Raw genomic sequence first — 21,667 nt, forward strand, 5'->3', positions numbered from 1 at the left:
AGAGAGGCGGTGGCCTGCCCGACCGAGCAACATCGATCCAATCGCTGCTGGGATGGCCACAATATCTGGAGCTCCCATTGGTAAGTCGGGTACGGGGTCCGCCTCCCTTTGCTTTGGTACTTCCTATTAGATAGCGGTGGAGAAACACGGGAAATGAGGCATTCTGGGAATTGCAGTCTCCGTAGGAAAAGAGCCGCTAAATTAGCGTGACGTGGGTCTTGCCGCTTGCGAGGAGATGAGTGGAAAGCGGCCTGCTGAGCCCGTCCCGAGCCGGGCTGGGAAAAAGGGAAAGAAGGAGGTAATGGCGAAGTTTTCGGATGCTGTCACGGAGGAAACCTTGAAAAAGCAGGTGGCTGAGGCCTGGAGTCGCAGGACGCCGTTCCGCCACGGTAAGCGGGTGCTGTGAAGGGGGAGGCGCAGCACCGGGTCGGGAGCCTCTGAAAAAGTCCTGGCACTCTAGCCGATTCCTGAGCAGCGAGGCCACAGGGGAAGAGGCTCTTGGAGAGAGCGTGACTTTGCCACCTCCGACTCTCCTGCCTGGCCTGCTGTCCCTTTTCCAAGTTCAGTTTGGATTTAGAAACCTAGAAGAGGAAGAAATGAAGGCTAGGGAGTTTCGGGAAATACAGAGCATGCAAGTTCATGGAAATTCTGGAATTAGAGGTGAGGTAGAATCTTCTTCACTGACTGTGCGTCGTTGGGCAATGAGTTCAGCTCCTTACTATGTAAAGTAGGATAACTAATAGCATTTCCCTCGGAAAGATGTTGACTGTGATTAATAAGCTAATGTATGTACGCATCAATACATATTTTTCTGAGTAAGGACCAGTAAACATTTGGACGCATAGTTGAGTGGCTTTTGCGGTTTTCCTCCGAAGGTAACGCTCGTTTGTCCCATGATAGCGTAGCCAGAGCATTTGTTGGGAGCTGCCAGATAGCAGGCACCTGAGCTTACTCAGTTTTGCCGGCCTGTAGTTCAACAACGTGACCCATGAAGGTAAACATGGTTTTGACCAAAGGAAGGAACCTTCATCAAATGATTCCAGCCTCAGCTTCAAATATCACCTCATAGGATAAGAACTCTGCTTAATGCATCATGATTTGCCTTCTGAAGTTTGCCATGATTTTTGTTTCAGTGGTTGAGTGCTTTAAGAGATGAGTCCTTGGTGTCCCGGATGCACATAGAAAGTGGTAGCTTAGTGTTTGGAGTGTAAGCTCTGGACACTCAGGGACTTTTCAGTTTCCTTATTTGTGGGATGGAGATAGTGATGACGTCTACCTTAAAACTCTTGAGAAGATTAAATGAGATAATACATGTTAAAGCGCCACAGTGCCTGGCAGCTGGTGGGAGGTGGTGGTGGTTTGTATTAGAGGGGTACATAATCTATCCCACCAGAAGCAGTGGGTAAAGCGTTGAGGTAAAACTCAAAGAGTTAGAGGAAGTTATGCCTGACCTGACTTTTTTTTTTTTTAAGAAGTATGAATTTTATAACTTCCTCTAGCTGTAACTTAGGCAAAGAAAAAAGGTTGAAGAAAAATTGGCTGCCAGTATTGTTATTCTTGTTTTTAATTTGCTACTCTCAGTTTGGGGGGAAATGAATTAAGACTCTAAAATACATTCAGTTGAATAAGTAATCGTTGAACTAAAAAACCCCAAAAAGAGCAGAAATCTTAATTTAGTGATATCGTTTGTACTCATCTTAAGGACTAATATTTTTAAGCACAATACCTTTAAAAAGTAGTATTAAGTGGGAAAAAAGAAGGAAGAGCTTATAATTCTTCCCCAAAATCTTAAATTTTAGGTACTAGATTTCTGAAAATTCACGACCATCCCTTTTGTATTCTCTCTACTGTGCTGCTCACAGGTCAGAAATACAAAAGGGGGCTTCCCTGGTGGCGCAGTGGTTGAGAGTCTGCCTGCCGATGCAGGGGACACGGGTTCATGCCCCGGTCCGGGAAGATCCCACATGCCGCGGAGCGGCTGGGCCCATGAGCCATGGCCGCTGAGCCTGCGTGTCCTGAGCCTGTGCTCCGCAATGGGAGAGGCCACAACAGTGAGAGGCCCGCGTACCGCAAAAAAAAAAAAAAAAAAAAAAAAAGGGAAAAGTCATAGATAATGCTTTCCTCCCCACAGAAGCCATTGTCATGGACATGGACCCCTTTCTTCACTGTGTGATCCCAAACTTCATCCAAAGTGAAAACTTCTTGGAAGGACTTCAGAAGGAACTTTTGAACTTGGACTTCCATGAAAAGTATAATGATTTATATAAGTTCCAGCAGGTATTTATGGCCCTTTCACATTAGCTTTTCCACTTCAGAAATTCATTTTCTATAAAATCATTGAATACCTTTAGACTTGAGGTTTTAGTTTGGGTTTACCATTGAGGGTCCTTGCCTTGACTTTGTTAAAAGATTCATTTATTTAACATAAGCTGAGTGTTAACTATGTGTTTGGTGCTTTAATTATTATATGGAAGTCTTTGCCTGTTCCTACCCTGAAAGCCTTTAAAATCTAAAGTAATAGAGGTGATAGTGATGGTGAAAGATAGAAAATACAGTAAGCCGGTAAGTAAATACATTATAAACAAAAAGGATAAGTACATTTTGGGGAGTGGTATAATGAAGAGAGTAGTATGTTGGAAGGTAATAACCATTTAAATTTTTGAGTTCATGTCTTTGTTTTAGGTGGCTTTCTGTATTGCAGTATGTCCTGCAGAGAGTTAGATCTATTCTTTTTAAATCGGTGGACAGTTGAATTTGGCAGAAAAGACTGTTTCAAAATCAAGGCTGGTTTTCCTACTCTTAGAAGACAGGCCCAGTCTAGGTATAAAAACATATAGGTCATTGGTTTCCCCAGTTTGTGGGGGATATCTTTTAGTACATGGTGTACATCACTCTTAGAAATCGTTATAGAACCTCAAGGACATCAGCCTTTAAAATCACAAAAAATAAAAGTGAAGATTAAGAACTATTTTGTTTTCTTTCCATTTCCCGCTGATTTCTTTTTATCTGGGATAAAAGAGTAACAAATTTCTCTGTCTTGCATTTATTCTTTTACACTAGAGCTGGTTGTGTCCCCTAGTCTGGCTATCTTTGGGCCTTAAACATATGATTGAATTAACCAAGTTAGGTTAAATACACAAATGATGTTACTCTTAATAATTCAGAAAATCTAATGAAAAATAACTTTCATCCATAGTAAAGTTGTATAGGTTAATTAAAAACCATGGTTGTCTGCCTTTGTAATTATATCAGCTTTGATAACACTAGGCCTCTTTTGTTGATTTGGGGCTATATGCATCTGATTACTGAAATTGAGAAATCAAAGTGGTTCTTACTTAATGCAATTTGGTAGATGAAAATACTTCTAATTGTGAAGTCAGTGAGAGGCAAAATAATAGAAAGGGTACTGGGTAATGAGAGGAAAAAGAAGCAGCCATTACTTTAGATCCCCATGGGTGCTTGATGAAACTCTGCTGTGAATAATTTTTACTATGCTCACTTTGGGACTGAACTTCTTCATCCTAAGACAGTAAATATAAAACCTGCTTTCAGTCTCCTGTCCCATAAAACTTCAATTATATCCCTTTTTCTTTGCTTGTGCTGTGAATTGACTTGATAATTGGGTCTATAACAACTTCCAGTCCTCCTAACCAAGTTTGTCATTAGGAGTAGCCTGATACTCTGTATTTTAAAGCAAGCATTACTGAGTGCATGCTTTATGCCATGCTAAGTGCTTTATATTTATTAATTCATTAAATCCTTATAATGATACATTACTGGTTCCTGTTTCACAGATAAAGAAACTACATCAGGTTTTCCTTCTCTTCTGGATCATTCCCTTCAACATACCAAAAAAAAAAAGAAAGAAAGCTGTTAGTTCTTCTTCTCTTAAGGAAAAAAATGCTGTTGACCTAACTTTCCCCTTCAGCTATCACCCCATTCCTCTGCTCACCTTGACAGTAGCATTCCTTCTGAGTTATCTATAGTCTCATATTCCTCTTCTGTTCTCTGTTAAGCCCACTTTATTAGGCTTTCACCTGTTACACACCACTGAAACTGTACTTGTCAAGGTCACTCACAACTTCCACATTAGTAAATCCAGTCATCAGTCTTCAGGCCTGGTTTTACTTGACCCTCGGCAACATTTGACCTACTTTGTTACTCCTCCTTCCTGGAGACTCTCCCCCGAACCCCCTTACTTTCAGGAAACCATGCTCTCTTCATTTTCCTTCTACCTCACAGGTGAGTCCTTCTTAGTTCCCTTCGATAGGTCTTCCTTTTGTACCTGGCTTCTTAATGACAGAGTACTCTAGGGCTTAGCCTTTGAATCACTTCCAAACAGATTGCAGAGAGTCTCATGGCTTTGCCTTTATTCTAGGATACTTATGAAGTGTCTCACACTTTCCAAAACTAAACTCCTGACCTTCTCCCCCTAAATCTGCTCCACCTGCAATTTTCCCCATCTCAGTTCACGACAATCTTTCCAGTGGCTGAGGCCAAAAACCTTGAGGTTATCCTTGATTCGTCTCTCACATCTCATCACCAGTCCATTGGGAAATGCTGTGGGCTCTACCTTCAGAATATATTCAGAAAAGCCCACTTCTTTCCACTTCCACTGCCAACACCTGTCCAAGCCATCTTTTTCTCTCACCAGGATTATTCTCTTAGCATATTAACCAGGCTCCTTGCTTCCACCCTTGCCCACCTACAGCCATTGTGTTCTTTCATTTTTTCATTGTGTTCTTTTAAAATGTTAATGGCGGGACTTCCCTGGTGCCACAGTGGTTAAGAATCCACCTGTCAATGCTGAGGACACGGGTTCAATCCCTGGTCCAGGAAGATCTCACATGCCGTGGAGCAACTAAGCCCATGCGCCACAGCTACTGAGCCTGAGCTGTAGAGCCCGCAAGCCTCAACTGCTGAGGAGCATGCCGCAACTACTGAAGCCCACGTGCCTAGAGCCCATGCTCCACAACAAGAGAAGCCACCGCAATGAGAAGCCCGCATACCACAATGAAGAGTAGCCCCCGCTCGCCACAGCTAGAGAAAGCCCGTGTGCAGCAATGAAGACCCAATGCAGCCAAAAATTAAAATTAATAAAGTAAAAAAAAAAAAGTTAATGGACCCAAGAGAATTGAAAACATTTGTTCACATAAAAGCTTGTACATAGATGTTTGTAGCAGCATTATCTATAATAGCCAAAAAGTAGAAACACCCAACGTCTGTCAACTAATGAATGGATAGACCAAATGTGGTGCATCTATACAATGGGATATTATTCAGCCAGAAGAAGGAATGAAGTACTAAGTACTGCTGCAACATGGATGAACCTTGAAAACATACTCCGTGAAAGAAGCTAGACACAGAAGGCCACATATAGTGTGATTCCTTTTATATGTAATGACCAGCAAAACATATATAGAGACAGAGAGTAGATTAGTGGTTGCCAGGAGCTGGGGGGAGGGAGGGTGGGATGGGGAGTGACTGCCTGATAGGTACAGGGTTTCTTTTTAGTGTGATGAAAATATTCTGGAATTAGTGGTGATAGTTGCACAGCAGGTGAATATGCTAAAAATCCACTGAATACACACTTTCAGGTGGTTAAAATTGTAAATTTTATGTTATGTGAATTTTATCTCAGTTTTTAAAAATTAAATGAGATCATATTATTCCTTTGCCCCAAATCTCCAAAGGTTCTCATTTCTCCGAGTAAAAGCCAGAGTGGTTCTAAGGCTCCCATTGCATCTTTGGCCCCTTCTCCTGCTGCTCTCCCCCAAATCGCTGTTGCAGCTGCACAGGCTCCTGCAATTTCTTGAACAGGCCAGGCATTCTTCACACTCAGGACCTTGAATGCGCTTTGCTGAGATATTCCCTTGGTACACCTCCCAATCTCCTTCAGGCCTTTGCTTCACCTCAGTGAAGTCTAACCTGGCCACCAAATTTATAATTGCAAACCCTTCCCCACTCTCAGCACTTCTGGTCCCTCGTACTCTGCTTTATTTTCCCTCGACATTTGTCACCTTTTTTTATACTGATAATCGACTTTTTATGTTTGTTGTCCCTCTCCGTCAAGAATGTAAGCTCCACTGTAATAACTATGTAAGTATTTGTTGAATGAATAAGGCACAGAGAGGCTAGGTAACTTGCCCGAGTCACAGAGCTGCCAAATGGAGGGGCCATACCTCAAACCCAGGCAGTTTGGCTTCAGAGTCCAGGCTCTTAATGACAATGCTCTACTGCCAGAGTGTTCCCTTAACTAGTCTCCTCTGTGTGTCTGATTTATGAAGGAAATCCTTTTTTTTTCTTTTTTTCATGATCAAGTCTGATGATCTGAAGAAGAGAAGAGAGCCTCACATCTGTGCTTTAAGGTAAACAAGTGCTCATATTTGTTGGGTGCATAATATGCGCCAGACAGAGGAGTAAGTGCTTTAAATGTTATGTCATACAACCTTTGTTCGCATTATTGTCCCCTTTTGTAGAGGAGGAAACAGACGCTGAGAAATTAAGTAACTTCTTCAAAGTTAACTAGGTAAAAATTGAGGGAACTAAGATATAAACCTAAGTCTGTCTGATTCCAGGGCCCAAGTTCTCAATGATAAAATGTTCAACCGTTAGTAATCAAGGAACAAATTAACAATGGAGATACCATCTTTCACATGTTAGTTTGCAAGTATTTAAAACAAAAACTCCAGTGTTGACAGAGGGGTAGATACCTTTATACAGTGCCGCAATCTTGAAGATAGTTTTGAAAGGTGTATCAAAACCCTTAAAATGATGCTTGTCTTTTTGTAGTGTAATTCCACTTATAAGAATTTATCCTGAGAAAATAATTAAGGGTGTGCTCAAAAATTCTATACAAGATTGTTTATTGTGATGGTGTTTCTAACAGTGAAAAATCACAAATTAAATGCCCACCCATTAAGATTTACATAGCTAATGGTACAAAACAAAGTGAAAAACTATACAATCGTTGAATATGATGTGACTTTTTTTTTTTTTTTGGCTGCGTTGGGTCTTTGTTGCAGTGCGCAGGCTTCTCATTGCGATGGCTTCTCTTGTTGCGGAACACGGGCTCTAGGCACACGGGCTTCAGTAGTTGTGGCGCGCAGGCTCTAGAGCGCAGGCTCAGTAGTTGTGGCGCACAGGCTTTGTTGCTCAGCGGCATGTGGGATCTTCCCGGACCAGGAATTGAATCTGTGTCTCCTGCATTGGCAGGTGGATTCTTAACCACTGTGCCACCAGGGAAGTCCCAATGTGTGTGACTTTTAACACATGAGTATGGTAAAGTTATTTCATCATTCTAAGATACTTTTTGTGTGTGTATTTTAACCTCTCTGAGACTCAGTGTCTCATACAATTATTGTTGTATCCTATTTTTTGAAGTGATGTATAAAACGATGATACTTCTTGCAGGCAAAGGCATATTAGGCTAGATGAAATAAACTTATCAAGAGAAAAGTTAAAATAGCACACATGGTGGATCCCATATGAAAAACGAGACGTATATTTGGATACCTACGTGTGTACAAAGGAAAAGACTTGGAAGGATGGAATGTTTAAATCTGGTTAGTAGGACTACAGGTTTTTTAAAGTTTCTTTTTACTTATAATAGGGTTTTTTCCTAGTTTTGCTACAGTAAGCCCATGTTACTTTGTAATAGCTATTTTTCATCTATACAGTACAAGTTATATTTTCTCATTCTTTTTTCTCTGCAATATTTCCATAAATGGTAGCAGTCTGCAGAGTTTATTTCTTCTAAATCCTGAAGTATTGCTCACATGTTAACTGTAACTCATAATATTTCATATTTATTTTAGAACTTTTTTCCCCCAAGACTGTGCCTTAAAGCACTATCTCATTAGTTCATACCACACCTCTGGTAAGCATTTCTTTCCTGTAGGACTGAGTTACATTCTGTATCCAACGCATAACAGCCAGATGGTATGAGAGATGGAATTCCTTGGTCTTTACCGAAAGGTGATCTTTTTATTTCCCATTTGGGTTCTGTGATTCCTCTCATGAATACAATTAACAAATGAGAATGACAGCAGAAAATAACCCTGTCGTGACACTTTCATAGGGTAACTAGAGAAAGAGCTTTCTATGGAATAAATTTGTGGAAGCTGATGTTACCAGTAACAGAGGGAGTGAAGGCTTTGATACTACTAGTTACATAAAACATCAAGATTCAAGATTTTGCAAAAATGTTGACCACCTACATTACCTGAAGCCTGGTTTAGCAGTTTGCTATGCTGACCTATTATGTCTAATTTGCAACTCTGCCTACAAAAGTTACATGGCACTTTTGTTTGGACTAACCAAGCACAATATTTTATAGAATTTTTTGGATTGGGTAGCATACAATGTAAAAAGATATTTGGTAATAAAATTTCAGGGCATCAACCTGGAGACTTGGTATCTAGTTATTAACAGTACAATTGCATTTTATGGGGATTTCAGTGATGTACATTTGGACTAGAATGATCCAAAAAATACCATCTCTTCATGTGCAAAATTTGAACTAACATAAACCCTTTAAAAATGTTTTTTAAAATGTTTTTCCAGTTTTATTGAGATATAATTGACATAAAAATGTTATTTCATCAAAGTTAACATAATTTCAAAGTTGACTGCCAACTGAGTAAGTTTTAAATTGTGTTAGAGTTCTATACAGAGCCACTTTAGCTGGTAAATGGAAATGTTCAACCATCTTTGTTTTTTTGGTATCCTGTTAATATCAGAACTTCTGTGAAAGAGTTTATTATTACACAGTTAGCATAATAGTCACCATTATTTTAATCTATAACAGTGTTACCCACCCAAGTGTTCATTAAACAACAGTGCTAGTATTGGTGCTGAAAAACAGCTCTAAAAATCAGTGACTTCGGACTGGAACATTGGTGTTCCTATGACAAAGGCCAGACCACTGTCATGATGGGGCAATACTATAAATTTAAGAGTAAGAAAAATAAGATGAGGGACTTCCCTAGCGGTCCAGTTGTTAGGACTCTGCGCTTCTGCTGCAGGGGGCACTGGTTCGATCCCTGGTTGGGGAACCAAGATCCCACATGCCACATGGCGCAGCCAAAAAAAAGAAAAGAAAACAGTAGAGCAAAAATATATTGCAGTAGAGAGATTTACATTTATTTCTCTGGGACTGTTACTCCTAAACTTTGCAAGTTTAAAGTGAGGAGCATTCTCAAGAATAGATCTTAAATAAACCAAAACCTTCAGGAAAAAATAGTTGTGACATAGATCCAAATGGAGCCCACATTATGGTGTAACAAGTTATCTTTTGTTTACATTTCTAGGAAAATTCTGTTTGAACATTTCCGGGCTTGGCTTTCAGACATTTCCAAGATTGACCTGGAATCAACCATTGATGTGTCCTGTGCTAAATATGAATTCTCAGGTAAGAAAGATTAAAATCTTGCTGTCGCTAAGATTTAAAGGCTTTATCTAAATGATGATGGGAAGACAGTTGTCAGTGTTCCAAAATCCTAGACTTCGTGTCCCTGCATAGCATGAGGATCTTCTTAATGAGTACAATCTGACCCAGGTCATGTACAGAAATGCCCATCTTATTGGAAGGTATAAGGCAGTGGTTCTCTTTGGGAGTATGATGAAAGCTATGAACATATTGTAACGAAGCAAGGGCTTGTGTGCCCGAGGCACACAAAGCCAAACTCTTGACAGCAGTGTTTGTAGCAAAATAAGGACACCAAGCAAGGAGAATGGGCAGCTCACGCTCAAAAAATGTGAACTCCCCAATGGCTTTCAGGGAAGGGTTTTTAAAGACAGGGGAGAAGGTTTTTGGATGCATGATCAGCTCGTGGACTTTCTTCTGATTGGTTGGTGGTGAGGGAACAGAATGATGTTTCAGGAATCTCAATCAATGACCTTCTGGTTCCAGCCAGAAGTCTGGGGTCTGTGTGCTTGTGGTCAGCATATAATCGCCATCCTCCACCTGGGTGGTGAGGGGGTTTCTTAGTTTCTGCAGAACAACTCAAAAATATGTATCAGATTCTTATCTCTATCCCTTCAGGAGGAACTAGGAGTCCTGTGACTCTCCTTTCCTAATCATTAACTGCTTGAGCCTGCTCTTTGTAACCTGGGGGAGGCCTAGGAGACAGAAGCCTTTTTTTCTATAAACAAGAAACAAGGGACACAGAGGGGCTTTTGTGCCCAGGAAGGCCTTGCAGGGTCCTGCTTGGTTTCAGTATTTTCAGAAAAAGGCCAATAATGCACATACACACCAACTTTGCATACAGTATCAGGAAATTCAGAGGTGATGGTGCAAACTACTCTTAAACTTCCCAGGAAACACATATTTCCCTCAATGTCTTTTTTTTTCTTTTGAAGGTAATGAGTGAATATATTCTTAAGGAAAAAACGTCAAACTATAGAATACAGTGTAATCCACAATAGTCCCCTTCACCTTCTCCTTGTCCCTCTTTCTCTTCAGATGTGTCCACTGTCACCAGTTTGGGGTGCATCCTTCTTGTTACCTTTCTGAGCATATAAATGTCCTTTTGGTAATATGTTTGGTTTTCATCTGGAAGGAAAAGTGTTTTGTGTTTTGTTTTACTAAATAAAATTCTGCTTTGGGTTTACTCTCCCACATTGCCCTAGGGAAGTACAAATTGGTAACAGCATTTTGAGGATAACTTAGAGACATGAAGAGTCATATCATATGCCCTTTTTTTAACTTTTTTTTTTAATTTGAAGTAATTTCAAACTGACAGACAAGTGGCAAGCATAGTACAAATAAGTTTTATCCATTTTACCTGAGACTAGGTTGCCCTTAGGATGCTCCGTGACCCCTGAGTACTTCAGTAACTCCTACAACAAGGACACTTCTGCTGTGTGACAGTAATAAGCCATCAGAATCAGGAACTACAATTGATACATTATTCCAATGTAATCCGCAGGCTCCGTTCAGGTTGATGTGGTCCCTTATAGCAAAGGGATCTGGTCCAGGGTTGTGCATGGCATTTAGTTGTCATGTGCCTTCAGTCTAGAACAGTTCCTCAGTCTTTCTTTGACCTTCATGATCTTGATGCTTCTGAAGATTTACAGATGAGTTATTTTGTAGAACTTCCCTCAGTTTGGGTTTGTCTGCTCTGCTTTCTCATTAGATATGTGTTCTTTTTTTTTTTTTTTTTGCGGTACACGGGCCTCTCACTGTTGTGGCCTCTCCCGTTGTGGAGCACAGGCTCCGGACACGCAGGCTCAGCGGCCATGGCTCACGGGCCTAGCTGCTCCAGGCAGACTCTTCAACCACTGCGCCACCAGGGAAGCCCAGATATGTGTTCTTTTTACTGCATCTTATCAAGTGGTAGATGGTGTGTCATATTACTAGTGATAATAACTTTGATCGCTTAATTAAGGTGGTGGCTGACATCAAGTTTTTCCACTGTAAACTTGTTCTTTTCCTCTCTTTAAGTTAATAAGTATTTTGTGGAGAGACACTTTAAGATTATGTAAATATTCCATTTCTCATCAAACTTTGATTCACTTGTTTTAGCATCCACTGATATTTCTTACTACAGTTATTACTATGCAGGTTGCCAAATGGTGATTTCTTTCCTAATAAAATCATTTATTAGTTGTCATTCTACTGTAAAGAAAACCTTTCCCTCTCCCCAGTTACTCATTTGTTTATTTATGTCAGTGTGAATTTAAGGATTACTATTTATGTAATGGTTACTGTCATTATGTTGATGCTCATATTGTCCCTGATTTGATCAAGAGGAGCCCCTTTAAGCTGACTTCTGTGTCCTTTTAGTATGTCCTCATGTTAACTGAAACAAACTCGGGTTGCTCACAATGCACAGCAAAGCCAATCTCCTGAAACCGGGCTGTGGTGAGGGAAAGTACAGTTTATTCCAGGGCACCAGACAAGGAGGACGGGCCGCTCGTGCCCAAAAGAGCCAAGCTCCCCGATGGGTTTTAGGGAAGGGTTTTTAAAGGCAAGGTGAGGGAGAGGGTCACAGGGTGCATGATCAGCTCGTGCACAGTTCTCTGATTGGTGCATGGTGAGGTAACAAGGTGAGGTCACAGAGGTCAGCGTCCTCAGTCTTCAGGTTCCAGCCGGTCTGGGGGCTATATGCTCGTGGTCAGCTTTTCTCATCTGCTGTGGGGGGTCTGGTTTCTATAAAACAGCTTAGGAATGTGTGTCAGACTTACCTTTACCATTGGAAGCAGAAGTGGGAGTCCTTGTGACTGACTTATTAAGTTATGGCTACTCTCGTCTGCCTGCCCTATCTTTGTTTCTGCATTCTTTATTCCTCAATCATTAGCTGCTGGGGCCTGCTCTTTGCTTCACATGGAGGGCCTAGGAGGTCACAGCTTAATTTCCATAGCCTCTTTTCCCAATCAGCAATAAGCAGGGGACACCAAGAGGTCTGTCACCGAGAAGGCCCCTATGTGGGTTTCACTCACTTTCACTCATCATTCTTATTATATCTTACTTCCTAGCAAAACAAGATTCTCCAGGGTTATCTTATATTTCCTGTGCTCTAGACAAGTCACATTGATTCCTCTGGTTTCATTTCCACACCATAGGGTTCATTCTAGATTTCTACTTTTCCATATTTGCAATTCCAGTCTTCAACCCTAAGAAATCTGCCTTCCATTATTTTCAATATGTTTGTTTATTAAAACAATCCCTCCGTGTGGAATGATCTCACTTCACCCATAGCATCCCCTCCCCTCTCCCACCTTGCCCGGATGCCTATCTTGCTCAGTCCTAGAATAACTATGCAGCCATTAAAAGAGATGACAGAAAAGACATTTGCCATGTAATAAAAGAAAAAAGGCCACAAAACAACCACTGTAGGATGCTATTTTTTAAAAAGCAAATACATGTATGTTGAAAAATACTGCAAGAATATATGTAAAAATTTTAGTAGTGATTGTCTGAGTCTGTATATGTGTTCTTCAGCGTTTTTAGAGTTTTCTATATTGACAGTTTTATTTCTGTAATTATAAAAGAGGAGAAATAAGTGTCATTTTAAAGCTGGAGGAGCTGACGTTACGGAGGAGTAGCAGGTGGACTGATAGTGAGCGCAGAGTCAGATGTCCGCTGCTTATTGCTGCACAGGGACATTATGGTGCACGCTGAACTATTGCAGATGCCCTGCTCTGCCATGATGACGAGCTGGAAGGACGCCGGATTGCCTTCATTCTTTACCTGGTTCCTCCCTGGGACAGGAGCTTGGGGGGCACTCTGGACCTGTACAACGTTGATGGTAAGACAAAGCCATGCTCTTCAACACCAACAGCCACTTCCGGGTCCTTAGGCACTCTGTCTGTGCTCCTCGGGAGATGGAAGCTCTTCATTACAGTGGTGACCGCAGGGGGATAATTGCCAGCCCTGACAGCCACCTCTCCTGAGTTGTGCCTGAAATAATCATTACTCCAGAGATAAGTTAGAGCCGAGTTAAGATGAGGAATAGTCAGACCCTGCTTCTGAATGCTGGCCGTGGGAGGGTAGAGAACATGTGCAGCCACTCGTGGCTATGAATCTGCCAGGACCAGTGCCTCTGATGGGAGGTCAGGGTCTTTTTTATTTTTTTTAATGACTGACACCAGAGCTCGACTCCAGAAAACGTTCAGAACCTTTTCCAGCCTTCATCAGTAATAGAGCATGGTGGAGTAAGAACAGATATCACCTAGCAGAACTATATAAGAGAAACAGATGGAAGGGGGTGGCATATGGAGATCTGGAGGGGACATTTAGCTACCCGTAGAAATTGGAAAATTGTCAAGGTGAAACGAGGCGGCCTGGAAGTGATTAATGATGAAGCACATTTACAGATGTGTTGTCTCCCCACGCAGAACACTTTCAGCCGAAGCAGATTGTCAAGTCTCTTATCCCTTCATGGAACACACTGGTTTTCTTTGAAGTGTCTCCAGTATCCTTTCACCAGGTAAAGACTGTGAGCCACAAATACATAGAGGGCCAAAAAGCATGCTTTTCAGTCACCCGTTCTCTAAATGTGACGGCTTCTGGTTGGACTGTCCGGCCAGGTTGTTTTCACACCTAGTGTGAAGGGTCCTGAAATTAGTGAGGCTTGGCTGGTAATTTGCCCCGCTGGTCTTTGTATTGATGTGCTGCTGGTCTTGTCCTTTCAGGTTTCCGAAGTCCTGTCTGAAGAAAAGTCGCGTTTGTCCATCAGCGGCTGGTTTCATGGTCCTTCACTGACCAGGCCTCCCACCTACTTTGAACCTCTCATACCTCGGAGCCCTCACATCCCACAAGATGTAAGGATAAATTCCTGTTGCTGGGATTCTTGTCTTAGAAAAGCTGTGGCATATCATTTGCTTTTCTGGTTTTAAAAGTGGCTCATCCTGATAACAGAACTAGGCTTTGAGCTTGCCTTTCCACCCTTCTTAGATACACTTTTGATAGTGTCTTTCTAAGGCAGAGCTTTCCAGAACTTTATTTAACAGGGAGAAAATTATAAAGTGAAGATTTGCATATATTTTACCAGTGTAAAATGATGTCAGAACAAAAGCAGTAGAATTATTAACTCACCCTTTGCATCTGCTGCTGCTTTGTAGCATGAAATTTTGTATGATTGGATCAACCCTACTTATCTCGACATGGAGTACCAAGTTCAAATTCAAGAAGAATTTGAAGAAAGCTCTGAAATTCTCCTAAAAGAGTTCCTTAAGGTAGGCCAGCAAATCCTGATATACCACATTTGGCTTGCAGCCTTGCTTCCTGGGTGGATGAAGAGGCATCACTAAGAGTTTTTGTTGCTTTTTGTTTTGTTCCTGGTGAGCATGTTTACATCATCCTCTTCTTCAAATATAGAAATGATGATAATAGCTAACATTGGTATCAGTCGTATGTTAGTGGGTCGAGTCCCTTGGGTATTCCCCAGTTCTCTAGAATCTTAATCACACACACTTTTAACATTTATTTTATTTATTTATTTTTGGCTGCACTGGGTCTTCACTGCTGCATGTGGGCTTTCTCTAGTTGCGGTGAGTGGGGACTACGCTTCGTTGCGGTGCGTGGGCTTCTCATTGCAGTGGCTTCTCTTGTTGCGGAGCACGGGCTCTAGGCACACAGGCTGTAGAGCACAGGCTCAGTAGTTGTGGTGCACGGGCTTAGTTGCTCCGTGGCATGTGGGATCTTCCCGGACCAGGGCTCGAACCCGTGTCCCCTGCATTGGCAGGTGGATTCTTAACCATTGCACCCACCACCAGGGAAGTCCCACACACACACTTCTATATTGGGGATGAGTGGTGTCTAGTTCCCATCCTAGTCATTTGATGACTATGGTACTTACCAATTACTTTTAAATAATAGAAAGATTACTGATTAACAAATTAGTAACAAGTGTTTGGGAATGATGAGGTAGCACATTATAATGGAGAGAGAACTAGGTTAGAAGTTAGAAGACTTTATTATTATTTTTTTTAATAAATTTATTTTTGGCTGCGTTGGGTCTTCGTTGCTGCGCGTGGGCTTTTCTCTAGTTGCAGAGAGCGAGGGCCACTCTTCCCTGTGGTGCGTGGGCCTCTCACCGTGGTGGCCTCTCGTCGCGGAGCACGGGTTCTAGGCGCACGGGCTCAGTAGTTGTGGCTCGTGGGCTCTAGAGTGCAGGCTCAGTAGCTGTGGCACGCACGGGCTCAGTTGCTCCATGGCATGTGGGATCTTCCTGGACCAGGGATTGAACCCGTTTCCCCTGCATTGGCAGGCAGATTTCCAACCACTGCACCACCAGGGAAGCCCTAGAAGACTTTATATTCACATCTTGGCTACGTGGTTTTACTGACCTGAGCAAATTACTAAGGTCTCACTTTTATTTCATCATCAGTTAAACTGGGATAATACCTGCCCATCTTGAAGAGTTGTTGTGAGGGCCAAATGAGATCACGTATGCGAGTGTGGTTTTTCCCAGGTGACCCTGAGTCCCATGGAACCACGGTCCCAAGAGTTGGTGCCTCCTTGAAAAAAAGGTTGAGAGACACTACATACTGCCTCTCTCTGAATTATATAGCCGACATAGCATATTAAGGAATTTGAGAAGTATTAATAGTAAATAAACTTGTTTAACCCTATTTAATTCAGCTCACCTAAACCATCCTTTGGGATCCTCTTTCCTGTTTTACAACTGATAGGATTACTGTTTGTAGAATACTCCATAGGAAACTGCATTAAACAAGTACTTATAAAGGCTCTTATGGAGAATATTTTAATAGATTAATCAGCTTCTTGTACTACACTGGACAAGTTTAGAATGCTGATTAAATCAAGGGAATGAGCTGAGGCCTAAAGAATATGTATCATTATATAGACATTTTCATTATAATAAATGCAGGAATTTGAGAGGTTTAGCAATTTGACGTAAGGCATACAACTACTTAAGGAAGTGGCCCAAATTGACACTCAGGTGACTTGGCTAAAGCATGCTGACGACTTACCCAGTCTTTGCTCTGGCTTCAGCGTATCAGGACTAGGGGAGGTTGTGTGAAAGGGATGAGAGTCACCTGGCCCTTTTAGGAATCAGCCAGCATGATTCCGCAGAGCTGCTGTACCTGCAAGACCAGTGTGGGATCATAGGGAGATCTGCTAACTGCTGCTTCATTTGCTCCTTTTCCAGCCTGAGAAATTTGCAGAGGTGTGTGAGGCTTTGGAGAAAGGAGCTGTGGAATGGAGCAGCCGAGGTCCCCCTAACAAAAGGTAGAACCCATCATCCAAGATATTTGCTTCTGCATTCAACACCTGCCTGTTTGTCTGCAAGGCTCACCTCCAATAATAGGGCATTTGCCCGACTGATGTTTTGTTCCCAGGGACATCCAGTAGCAGGCCCTAACAAAACCTCATTATTGTAACAACTTGGACGTTAGTAAGCTATGCAAGGTTTAGGGAGAGAGATACAAAGCTAATGATCAGCTTTCATCCCATGAGTAATATTACATCTGTGGCTTTGATGAACACCTTGGCATCGCTGCTTTCCAGGTTTTACGAGAAGGCTGAGGAGAGCAAACTTCCCGACATCTTGAAGGACTGCATGGCATTATTTCGCTCCGAGGCAATGTTCTTGCTGCTCTCCAACTTCACAGGCCTGAAACTTCACTTCTTGGCCCCTTCAGAAGAAGGTGAGCTTGAGGACAAAAAAGAGGGAGAAGCAGCCTCTGCTGCTGAGAACACTGAAGAAGGGCCTAGCCGCAGTTCTGAGCCAGAGAGCAGGCGGGCGGCCATCAGCAACAGCAGCCAGCAGAGCAACGAACAGACGGACCCAGAGCCCGAGGAAAACGATGCAAAGAAAGGTAAGCTGCTGTTGCGTTCTGTCCTTCTTTCACTATTAGGTATTCACGATTCAGTCATTTATTCATTCAACAAACATTTCTTAAGCACCTACTATATGCTAGGCCCTATTTCTGGAGAAGAAGACAGACAAGGTCTCTGCTCTCCCTGGCTTATAGTCTGTTGATAGTAGGAGAGGACAGAGATTAAATGATACACGAACAAGAAAACATCAAATAAGGATAGGTGCTCTGCAGGAGATCTGAATAGGGTTATGTGCTGAGGAATGACTGGGTGGCCTCTTAGGTGAATGGGCAAGCTGGACCAGCCTGTCTGAGGAGCTGTCATCCAAGCTCAGATCTGAATGACAAGAAGGATCTGCTAAAACAGCATTCCGGGGAGGAAGGACAGCTAGTACGTTGTATTAGGCTAACAGTAGTACAGATGGGGGAGAGAAATATGACTGGCTTTACCTAAACGTACTCTGAAACACAGGAACACAAAGAAGAGGAAGGTGAGTGGCTTCTTTCTGCTAAGAACCAGTATCAGCCTAAGAAAAACTTGCTTGAATTTGGACAAATAGGTAGAAGGAAATTATTAAAAGCAGAGGACGTTTAATCGTCTACAAACAAGATGGAATGGACACGTGACATTAAACTAGTAGAATGTACAACACCAAGAATGAACCCTAATGTAAACTGTGGACTTCAGTTAATAATGCATCAATATTGGTCAGTTGTAACAAATAAAGCACACTAAAGCAAGATGTTAATAATAGAGGAAACGGATGGGGAGGGGCAGGGGTTGTGTGTGGAGTAGAGGGACTGTACTTTCTGGGAAATTTAATTTTTCTGTAAACTGCTCTAAAAAGTAAAGTTTAGTTAACAATAATATTCATGTTATTTTAAAGAAAATTTCTGGCCGCTAAATATATACTCCATCTGAAAATCATGGTAAAGAGAAATAGAAAGTCAACTTTTTTTCATTATAAGGCTTATATATTTAATAATATAATGGAGCAGTAGGTCAGCTGAAGGTTTATGGAAATCGTTTCTCTTTAGTGCTATAACTGTTCCTAATTATCATTCTTTTGCAATTTACCGTGGTATCAAGGTTATTTTTTTCTGGCCTTCTGTTGTTTTTTTCTTAGAATCAAGTGTTCCCACATGCCAGGGGGAACTGAGGCATTGGAAGACTGGTCACTACACTTTAATCCATGACAACAGCAAGACTGAATTTGCCCTGGACTTACTTCTCTACTGTGGCTGTGAAGGTAAGAGGGACAGTCTCTCCTGAGTGACCCTCTCTAACTGAACCAGTTCACAAGTAAGTTGCCTTGGCCAGGATCTCAGATCACAGGAGCTCTGCTGGAAGGCATCTTAGGGGTCATGAATTTCAGTCATCTCCCAACTCAAAGTACTATTTGTATCTGTGACCAAGGTATAGGAGATGAACTAAATCATAATTTCCATCTAATGAACCCCCCAGAGCTTTTATGTAATTGTCCTTCTAGGTGTATTTTATATTTAGTTCTTAGTTTTCAGTTCTTATTCAGTGTTGGTTGAATAATAAATTCAGGCTCATAAGTCAGAGTTGGTTCTACTGAACTCCCAGATCCCCGTTTTAAACAGCATGGGATCAATGATTCAAACAGATGATGTAACTCTTGCAGTGAGAGCTTTCTGAATGCTCTTTGTTTTCCCTTCATAAGGCTGGGAGCCAGAGTATGGTGGCTTTACCTCCTACATTGCCAAAGGAGAAGATGAAGAGGTAAGTTGCTTCTGATAGCAAACCATCCTTTCTTAGTTCTTGAAGACACTTTCATTCTTCAGAGACGCAACTTTTATGACCTTCTGCCAGGGTCTTTAGGTGATAAATCCACATTGGTCTGGCTGGCAGTGGTTCTAATTTCTAGTAGAAAGTATTCAGCATGGAATAAAGAGGCTAAAGGATAATCACTAAGCATTCTACCCAGCTAAAAGAAATTCCAAATAAATTAAGAGTCAGATGGTGCATTCCCATGAATCTTTCAATGTAGTAAGAAATAAATGCATTAGGTAAAACTTTCCTGGATATGTACTGGAATGGGGCCTATTGGAAAATGTCTGGACAGCAAGATCAATAGCTCCTCCTAGTAAAGGATACTTTAAAGGATCCTCTATCGCCGGAGGCTGAGTATTTGATATGGAACCATCTGTTTAAGAAAAGAGGTGAGAATAATCTCCGTGTTCTGATGTATCACTGTATTTGCCTATTTCAGCTGCTAACAGTGAATCCAGAAAACAATTCTTTGGCACTGGTCTACAGAGATAGAGAAACTCTGAAATTCGTCAAGCATATTAACCACCGAAGCCTAGAACAAAAGAAAACTTTCCCAAACAGAACAGGTTTCTGGGACTTTTCATTTGTCTATTATGAATAAGGTTGGGCAAAGCTGGAAAGAGGAAACCCTTCCTCAGTACTGGGACGTCTGGAAGAGTTAGGCATCGAGTGAAGGAGAGCTACAAGGTGACCTGTGTGACAGCGTTCTTAAAACTGTGTGTGGTTGTCCTTTAGTAGGGCTCATAATGATTATCCTCAATCTAGACCTTGAGCTTGGAGCTAGGTACTTATCTCTTGATGTAAAATAAAAGGGTTTTGTCTTTTTCTTTAACATTCAGTTCATTTTCCATATTGGCTTCTTCAGTGATTGATTAAAAAACAATATGTGGTAAAATATATGTGACATAAAATGTATATTTTTCAAATGTACGGTTCAGTGGCATTAAGTACATTCACATCGTTGTGCAGCCTTCACCACCATCCATCTCCAGAACTCTTCCATCTTTCCCAACTGCACCTCTGTCCCCATTAAATAGTAACTCTGTACTTTCCCCTCCCCCCAGCCTCTGGCAACCACCATTCTACTTTCAGTCTCTATGAATCTGACAACTCATATTCCTCATAAGACAAATAATAGAATGTCTGTCCTTTTGTGACTGGCTTATTTCACTCCGCATAAAATCTTCAAGGCTCATCCATGTTTCCAGTGATTGACTTTTTTAATATGGACTCATAAATTTATGACTGCAGATTCTGTCCTTCCTAATTTCACTGGTTTAGAAGATTACAGAACCTTACACCCTGTTCATTCTGGGCCCATTGCACTTCCTCCCACTGCCTATGGCTTTGTTCCACTGTGACTCTCTCTGGACTATATAGACTAGGCGATGTGTAGTCTGTTCCCTTGGAAAAAGCCTGGCCTAAAACCACGTGGCCACAAGAAAGTTCTGGTCGGTAAAGAAGATGTGCAGTAGTTTTCAGGTGCCCACTGCTCTTCCATCCTGGAGTTGTGCCTCCACTATGACTAAATGATTTTCTAATTTCACATATGGCTTTCATTTCCTAAATATTACAGGGTCAACTATCAAACTAGTTGCCTTTCTTGAAGAGACCAAATACTAAAGACCATGGCAAAATGTCAAGAAGCTGTCCATTTTGTTACATTCTTTTTCCCCTGAACTGTTCAAGGGGATTATATAATAACTGCTACCCATGTGCATGGGCGTGCATGGATGGGTGTAAGGTGTCACTACATGTTTAGTTGAAAGATGCTATTCTCATTCCATTCCAGTGCTGTCTCCCTGTTAACTTCCTTTTTTTTAATGTGTATTATTTGCTATTGCAGTAGCTTTTATTTTGGATTTTACTCATTAACAGGAAAAGCATTTGGCTTTATCTTTTTTTATCTCCTAAAACTTTGAGTACTAAAATTTGAATTTAAATGAAGAAAATGAGTTGCACTTTCTTTTAGGTTGATGGTTTCAAAATTTTGATCTTGTACCCCAATCAGTAAAAAAAAGTTTTAGCATGTATGCTCATTATATGGATATTTATCTATAAATTTTACACATGTACTAATATTCAGTATTAGTTGTTATAAAACAAACACTAATTTTTAAAAATTGAGCTAAAAAGAAATACCTAGCACTAGTTCTCATATTGTCTTTCCCCACCAACATGGGGGGGACCATTTACATGCATACTGTTTTGGGGAACACAATTTTTTAACCATAGTGTAGTGACCCTCAAGTGGGATTACAAGTACTACTCTGTTACTAATGGTTTAAATTTCAAAGCTTGCCTTTTCTTTTAAGTTCCTGCAGACTGAAAGTCATCCCTATAATATTACTTTCACTCACTTGCTTTCTGATGTGTTTTTGTAAGTGCCAGCAAGAGGGGTGAAGTTCTAGTTAACACCTTCTTAGTGGCATAACCCCAGGAAGCCCCAGGGAATAGGGCTGAGCAGGTGAAACCACCATGTGTGCCAAGCTTAGAAAACAGTTTGAGGCTCATGGTTGTAGGTAATATCTAAGAGTTCTGGAGCACTGAGTCTGAGTCGTAGCATCCTACACAAGC

General features: G+C 41.4%; 1 protein-coding gene across 2 annotated transcripts; it reads left to right on the forward strand.

Annotated features, from left to right (window-relative positions):
- The first annotated feature begins 174 nt into the window (after nt 1–174).
- On the forward strand, nt 175–19,989 carry OGFOD1 (2-oxoglutarate and iron dependent oxygenase domain containing 1). 2 transcript variants are annotated; one of them, XM_081215482.1, is made up of 13 exons: nt 176–389; nt 2,132–2,277; nt 6,322–6,368; nt 9,312–9,412; nt 13,137–13,253; nt 13,843–13,934; nt 14,140–14,268; nt 14,569–14,682; nt 16,623–16,702; nt 16,982–17,292; nt 18,420–18,542; nt 18,981–19,039; nt 19,530–19,989. In XM_081215482.1, the coding sequence occupies exons 1-13, from the start codon at nt 236–238 to the stop codon at nt 19,689–19,691; spliced, it is 1,635 nt and encodes a 544-aa protein (XP_081071608.1). In that variant the 5' UTR covers nt 176–235; the 3' UTR covers nt 19,692–19,989. The 2 variants fall into 2 exon arrangements, with proteins under 2 accessions (XP_081071609.1, XP_081071608.1); XM_081215483.1 differs by lacking the exon at nt 14,569–14,682 and having other exon boundaries at nt 175–389.
- Nucleotides 19,990–21,667: the final 1,678 nt, after the last annotated feature.

Source organism: Mesoplodon bidens (genome assembly GCF_964165515.1).
Source record: "Mesoplodon bidens genome assembly, chromosome: 18".
Lineage (NCBI taxonomy): Eukaryota > Metazoa > Chordata > Mammalia > Artiodactyla > Ziphiidae > Mesoplodon > Mesoplodon bidens.

Excerpts from the sequence above, each read along its gene's own strand:
- OGFOD1 (XM_081215482.1), top strand. The coding sequence starts at position 236 with ATGAGTGGAAAGCGGCCTGCTGAGCCCGTCCCGAGCCGGGCTGGGAAA. Across the intron at positions 17,293-18,419 it reads GGAAAACGATGCAAAGAAAG|AATCAAGTGTTCCCACATGC; the intron begins GTAAGCTGCTGT and ends TTTTTTTCTTAG. Across the intron at positions 18,543-18,980 it reads TCTCTACTGTGGCTGTGAAG|GCTGGGAGCCAGAGTATGGT; the intron begins GTAAGAGGGACA and ends TCCCTTCATAAG.